Raw genomic sequence first — 7358 nt, 5'->3', positions numbered from 1 at the left:
GTAACTTGATCAAGACTTGGTTGAGTCAGTGTGTGGGTTGACCACACAAATGCGATGAACTCTGCTTTGACTTGTACTGTTCCACAGTAGAGTAAGGCTTCCTGGTGCAGAGCAGGGTAAGAAACACCAGAATGAAAGCCTCTGTGTGGTACGGCTCTTGTCCTGAGCTTGGTCTGACTGGTTTTGTCCCACCCTTCTACCTTTTAAGACCAGAAACGCCACCTTGCAGAATCTGCTCTTGAAGGAGTGACTCTTCATGTCTGACTTGGCACAGCGAGGCATCCAGTCCATCAAGTTGGCAGTTGACTACAAGGCACCTTATTTGCGCAGCTCCCCATGGGACACCCCAAATGAGATACTCGGTGGCAAGTTGCACGGAGTAATTAATGCCGGCCCCAAGAAAGTCAGGAGCTCAGCTGTCTTCCTTCGACCCTCATGCCAGCGAGGCCTCAGTGGGGCCTTCCCTACACCGCAAACACAGCCAGTTGTCAGATGCGAGTCTGGTGCTTGCGGTCGGCAACGATCGGTGGGGACCGGCCATTCCCCTCGCCCATTTCCCTTGCGCGTTCGCCACGTTCTCGGCTCAGAAGGACCTTCTGCCAACTCGCTTCGGGCTGGAAAACGCACGGGGACACTCGCCGCGGGCTGGGCCCAGCGGGCGGCGGGGGTCGGAGCGGGGCGGCTGCGGGCGGGCGACTCGGAACTCCGCGGCCGTCCCGCGGCAGCGGGCAGCAGCCCCGCGGACGGCTGCTCCGCGCCCCCCGCCCGCCCGCGGACCCAGCCGGGTGGACAATGGGAGATCAAAGAGCGGGGAGGAGGAGGAGGAGGATGATGGTGCTGGGGGCGGCGGGAGCCGGGGCGGAGTGGTTACGTGTGGCGCTCTCTCTGCGCTCGATTAGTGTTCCTGGGGAGGGAGCGAGCGAGCGAGCCGGCCGGGGACAGCGGGGTGGGGGTGCGGGGCGCGCCGCCGTGTGCGCGCCCGCCTGCCCGCGTGTGCGCGCCCGGGTGCGTGTGAGCGCGCGTGTGTGCGTGCGTGCCCGCCCGGCGGGGTGCGCGAGGGGGAGAGCGCGAGGGCGAGCGGGGAGCGAGCGAGTTGCGCAGCTGCGGTGCGCACAGCCCCGCCGCCAGCAGCAGCAGCAGCAGCAGCAGCAGCACCTCAGCGGCACGGAGCGAGCGGAGCTGCTAGCTGCGCTGGAGAGAGACGCGCAGGGAGGAGGAGGAGGAGGAAGAAGAAGAAGAAGAAGAAGAAGAAGAAGAGGAGCAGGAGGAGGACAGGAGCAGCAGGAGGAGGAGGAGGAGGAGAGCGACGGAGAAGACGGGGGAGGAGGAGGGAGAAGAGGAGGCCACACGGACACCAACTGGAACAAAGTATTTCCAAACCAGCACCCAACTCCACCTTGTGAGGCTCCCAGCATGGCTTCCGAGGAACTCTACGAGGTAACAGCCCCCGGGCGTCCGCCCTGCCCCCGGCCCCGCCGGCCACCCCGCCCCGCCCGCGGCTGCGGGGGGACGCGGAGCTCCGATCTCCCCCGTCCGCCGGGCCCCGTCCGCCGCCGGCCCCCCGCCCCGCTCCCCTCCCCGGTTCCGCCGGGGGAGGACGGAAATGTGAGCGAACGGAGGAGACGGCGAAGTGCTGCCCGTGGCCTGCGATCTCTCCCCCCCCCCCCCCCCCCCCCCTCCCGCGGCACGCAGCCGCCCGCACGGCACTTCGGCCCGGCGGCAGCGGGGAGGGAGCGCCCTGACAGCCCCCCGGGCAGCCCGCCGCGCCGCGCCGAGTTCTCGCCGTGCGCCGGGCGGGGGGGGGCTCGGCCCCGATCCGTCTCCGTCCCGGAGTCCCGTGCCACCATCGTGCGCCGCGGCCGTGCGAAACGCCGCGATGAGAACTCGGGGCGGTGCGAGGAGCGGGGCTCCGCACACCATCCCCCGCCCGCAGGCGTTGGGGGACACGGGAGGGTGAGACTCCGAATTTCCTGTCCCGAGTGTGTCAATTTCACATCCTTGCCCTTAATTGAAAAGCATGATGGTCCTCTTGGATTTAACTTCCTTGTTTTTATTTTTGCAAGAAGTCATCCCTGGGAGCGAGATGAGGTTGTCGTTTTCTTGTCTTTCGGTTGAATAAATAGTCTTCCACCAAACAAAAATGCTTTTATCTGGTGGGTAATAGGCATCTCGGCAGTGCTCTATAAAAAATATTTATATCCACGGGCTGGAATGCTAAGGTCAAAGCAGCCGGCCGGCCTTCAGGACACTTGACAGAAGGCGATAGCTTCCCGTGCTGGTGGTGCGCTCATCTCCCACCAGTGGGATTGCGCCCCTGTGTCGAGGTGGAAGGCTCTCCTTGAGGGATCGTGTTCTAAGCGAGTAGAGTGCCGAGTGGAGGTGCTGAACTGATGGATGGGAAGACTGGAGGCCTATGTTCCCAAGGCTGATAGATCATGGCTAATTGCTTTGGCAAGTTTCCCCACCCTCGTTGCATGGCTTAAGCCAGTCTTGAAGGGATGATCCCTGGAAGTAGGTGAGAAATTTAGAGACTGCTCTCCGTAGAGGAAAATTGCCTCGGCTTTGCTTTGACTTCAGGAAAAGTTCTGTCAGGCTGGAAGAGTTGGGCCTGTAGACCGTGTTGCGGCCAGTACTTGAATGTTGCGTCTTTCTGGATTTGTTCAATGACCAACAATGGGTTGTTGGTTTTGATAGGCGTAAGAATGACCAGAAAAACTGTTTGCTGGACACTGGGCTGAAGTTAACTGTGACCACTGCTTATTATTCTGCTTGGTTGATTTATGTTGTGTTGGAAGTGTTGGCTTGTATGAAAGGTTCCAGTAGGCCGTTGACCATGGTCATTCTTGCTAGGCAGGCTAGGTGCTCACTTCCTTGGTTAAAAGCCTGTTTTTCAAAACACCTGAAGTGTTAAACTGCTCTGTTTAATTTTAAAATCAGTCGTATTGTTTCATTGTGTCAGTGCAAAGTTTATTGGAGGTGCTAAAATTGTTGATGCTTTTGGATTCGCATGTGGTCAAGCTGTCACTTTTGCAGTCTTTTTTCTAAGTTGCTGACCAATTTACAGAAATCACAGATAATTTCAATATAGTGAATACTAACTTGGGAAGTACACAACTGCAAGTTGACCTGAACTGTTGAACATCAGGTAACTTAAACCTTCTGTGAACTACCACGTATGACTGACTGTTTCGTGGATATTTTCTTTGTAATTAATGCAATATAATATTCTTTTAGTCTGGTTACTGAAGTCTAATGCAATTTGGTTTATCTCTACTTTTTCTTTTGAATCTTGATCGTTTGTCTTAAACAACAACAACAACAAAAAAGTGCATTATCTATTTGAGATTATTAGGCTAAATATGAATGTCAACTACAGCTGATAGGTGTTGTGGTTCTTCCAAAATATAAGAGAAATCTCTGTATAACCAATAAAAATGAAGGTAAGTACCTTTAAAAATGATATTAAAAATTAAAAAAAAAAAAAAAAAAGAAGTGGATCAGTTGTTGTTTATGGGTTGATTTTTACTTTTACTGTGGATATAATCTCTGGAGGGAGGGAGCCTAACTGTAGGCCAGTGATTGGGAATTTGAAGATAGAAACATGGAAGAAGTGTTCTTGCAGGATGAAAGGGTGGCTTTGTTGGGCTGACTGTACATCCTGCATGTTTGTTTCTCAGCTTTCTCAGGATTGTGGTCGTGATGACCGGATATTTTCTTTGAGGGGAGAAATGATCTAAAGAAAATGTGAAGCATGTATTGAAAAGCATTGAAGAGGCTGTCTTTCCTAGATGGAAAATGAAACACTTAGTAATCTTGCCAACCTCTATGGGTGAGGCTAAGAACATAGTTCTTCTGTTTGTAAGTTTGAGTTTTCAAGTGACAACATGTTGGTGAGGTGGACAGAGTCGGAGAAACTGGTGAACAAGACAGCTAAGGGAAAATATAAGCAGAAATGCTGTTTTCTTTTCTTTTCTTTTCTTTTCTTTTCTTTTCTTTTCTTTTCTTTTCTTTTCTTTTCTTTTCTTTTCTTTTCTTTTCTTTTCTTTTCTTTTCTTTTCTTTTCTTTTCTTTTCTTTCTTTCTTTCTTTTTTTTTCTTTTTTTTCCCCCCCTTCTTCCTGAATTCTGTGTCAGTAGGCACATCTTAGGACACCTTTCTTCATCCATGCCTTCTGTGTTTCTGTACTTTTTGAGAAGTCAGCAAGTGCTAGGTCTACTTTCTTGTACACTGTGACAAGTTCATTTTACTGTCTGGTTCCTCACCTGTTGCAAGGTTGTTGCTTGTTCTCATCATCTTCCCTGGTATACTTAGAAGTACAATACCCACACCGTGTAGGTGATTCATCTGGAAAGCAGCTGCAGTTGTGCTGCCTCAGTAGTCATATCACTTGACCTTCTCTGGCAAACCCTTGCTATCACATCTGGGATTAAAGTCAGTCTGAATTGTGGTTGGTATGACGGATTTGTTTGATGAAATGTGGAAGTGATCCCAAGAAGGTACTTCCCAGGACAGCTGTGCATCCGCCAGCAGGTCAGGAACACCAGTGGTAGTACTTAAGTGCACAGTGTTAAAGCTGTGCTGAGTTTGGCAGAGTATATTCTAAAATTCAATGATTTCTTCACTAACAGCAGAAGAAATGTACTAAAATTCTCTGCCTGTTGGAGATGATAGTTTACCAAGCAACCGTTTCCATCTTTCCTCTAGACATACATGCAGGGTGTATATGTACATGGTCCACTGGATTGATCCATTTGAGCGACTGCAGTTAGACCTAAGCTGCAATTGCTGTTCAGATGAAAACATTCCTTTCGGGGTTTACCAGGAAGCAAGCAAAGCAGTTTGTGTAAACTTGGCAAGTGCATGTGAGCATTGGTGTTTTCTTCACTATATATTTTACCTCGACATTGCCCACAAACCTAGCATTTTAAGGTGACTTCATCAATATCCATTAAAATATTAAAGATGAATGTATTTAAGTCCCGTAGTCCTATTATGATTATTTTTGTATTTTACAGAATGGATGGACTTTTTTTTTTAATTCTTCAAATGTCTTGCTAAACGCATATGCATTTTTTCACCCCAATGTCTTGTGTTCTCAAGGTGATACTTCCCTTCAGATGATGATTTGGTATTTTTGTTTTTATTTTTAGAACTAAAGCCTTTGACATTAAATTCGACAGAGACAGTGAAATTACAAACTGAAACCCATCTCTGGTGCACCTGACTGAAGTCCTGTAGCCCTGCATTGTTGTGTAGGTCAAGTCTGATCACCAATAGCGTATTCTATGCAATGACACATGCAGCAGTGGTCACAAGTACAAAATGAAATAGCTTCTGATACCGTGGGCTGTTCTTCAGCTACTGTGCTAATTTCTGAAATGGCAGAATATAGAAAACTGAAGGAGAAATGCTGTCACTTAGTTGAAAATTGGTTCCTGCATAGAAATTATTGATTTAAAAGTAAAGTTTGTATTGCAGCCCCAGTTACACTGTAGTCATGTTTTGTGAGCTTCTACTGGAAAGTTGAAGCATTTGTTCTACATAAGATAACAGAAAGGTTGAATCTTCCATTGTCTACAGTCTGCAACTGGTAATTTTTTGTGGGCACTTGATGAAAACCTGATATTAACACAAAATTGATACTGCACTTTTGGGCTGTAGCAATTGTTTTCTCATTAAAATGGGTTGTTTTTATTCAACCTGTTTTGCAGGAAGTTTGAAATATCTTGGGACCGATCTTCTGCTTCTTGTTTCTTTTGTGCCAATTCCTAAGATGTTGGCTAAACATCAGTGACATTTCTTCATAAAGGGGATCTTACAGTTGGTGCGTCGTGGTGACTGAATTGTTTGGGTTTTGTTTTGACAAAACATTACGTGAATGTTATTGCAAGTTTCAGAATGGGTGAAGGAGAGATTTGCTTGACTTAGTGTGTGCAAATTGCTGCACTTGGAACAGTCTTAGATATGAGTATGGACCTCAAGAAGAACTCCTTGAGAGGAGCCCTGCAGAGAAGGTCTTGGGGGTCCTGGTGGATGAAAAGCTGGACATGAGCCATCAGTGTGCTTGCAGCCCAGTTGTTATCTTGGGCTGCATCAAAAGGGGGGTGGCCAACAGGGAGAGGGGGGGGAATTGTCCCTCTCTGCTCTGCCTTTGTGAGGTCCCAGCTGGAGTACTGTGTGCAGGTTTGGGGTCACCAGCTCAGGAAGGATGTGGAGCTGTTGGAGTGAGTCCAGAAAAGAGCCTTGAAGATGATCAAAGGCTGGAGTACCTCACCTATGAGCACAGATTGAGAGAGCTGCACTTGTTCAGTCTGGAGAAGAAAAGGATCCTGGGAGACCTCACTGTGGCCTTACAGTGTATATGGGAGGCTTCTAAGAAGGATTGAAAGACTTTTTCAGGGGAAGGGGCAATGGTTTTAATTGGAGGATGGTAAATTTAGATTGAGTGTAAAGAAGAATTTTTTTTACGTTGAGGGCAGCGAGACATTGCAGAAAAGTTGCAGGGAAGCTGTGGTTGCCCCATCTCTTGAAGTGTTTAAGGCCAGGTTAGGTGGGACTTGTGTCCTTGCCAGTGCCAGGGGGGTTGGAACTAGATGAGCTTGAAGGTCCCTTCCAATCAAACCATTCTGTCACACTGAACAAGAGTAGAAACTGTACTACTAACTTAGAAAAGAGATGAGGATTAACTTGATCCCTCTTTGATCAATGTCACTCTTTCAAAATAGAGAGCTAATGCAAGAGAACCTTAAGAATGGAATCACCACTTAACTCTTTTCCACATCCCTTGCTACATTGTCCTTCACCAGTTTAAGATATCTCTTATCATCTGTCCCAGAGCTTTTGGCAGAGCCCAGGAGGCCTCAGTGCCTCCCCTTCCACTGCTGCCTTGGAAGTGCCCAAGCCCCTACTCCTTCGGTATGTCATGCCCTCTGCTGTGCCACTGGCCTGGCAGGACTGCAGTAGCTGTTCATGTACTCAAAGTACTCAAAGGAGTTAAATTCTGCCTGTGACCTGTGTAAGATTCCAAATTATTCACAGAAAATGAGTGTTTTTTTTTTAATGTACAAAACTGTTTTGTACATGCATGTACATCTAATATGCAAATACATTATCAAAACATTTTATTTCTTGATGTTTTGGGTTAATCAAAGGTGTTGATGAATGCGGTACCAGTTACACTTATGAGTTACAGAACAATTACTTCCAGCTTATGAGTCTATAATGTCACAGAAGCTTGCTACCTCTCAAATGAGGAAAAATTATTGGACACAAAGAACTTAATGAGACACATCACAGCCTCTTGTTCTTCAGGAAGCTTGGCATAGCTGGAATAGCATCAGTGATGCAGTATTTCCCTTT

The 7358-nt window shown here is 48.1% G+C and overlaps 1 protein-coding gene across 2 annotated transcripts in view; it reads left to right on the top strand.

Annotated features, from left to right (window-relative positions):
* The first annotated feature begins 1003 nt into the window (after positions 1–1003).
* CDYL (chromodomain Y-like) overlaps positions 1004–7358 on the top strand; it is a 104639-nt gene continuing 98284 nt past the window's right edge. Inside the window, exon 1 of one of the 2 annotated variants that reach the window (XM_418964.8) lies at positions 1004–1437. In XM_418964.8, coding sequence (XP_418964.4) covers positions 1414–1437 — 24 coding nt within the window. In that variant the 5' untranslated portion in view covers positions 1004–1413. The remainder of the gene's footprint in view (positions 1438–7358) is intronic. The other variant, XM_040696300.2, reaches the window with a different exon arrangement.

The sequence above is a fragment of the Gallus gallus genome, chromosome 2 (genome assembly GCF_016699485.2).
Source record: "Gallus gallus isolate bGalGal1 chromosome 2, bGalGal1.mat.broiler.GRCg7b, whole genome shotgun sequence".
In the NCBI taxonomy this organism is placed as follows: Eukaryota; Metazoa; Chordata; class Aves; order Galliformes; family Phasianidae; genus Gallus; species Gallus gallus.
The sequence above is the reverse complement of the archived record's forward strand: the minus strand, read 5'-3'. Positions and strand labels throughout refer to the sequence as shown.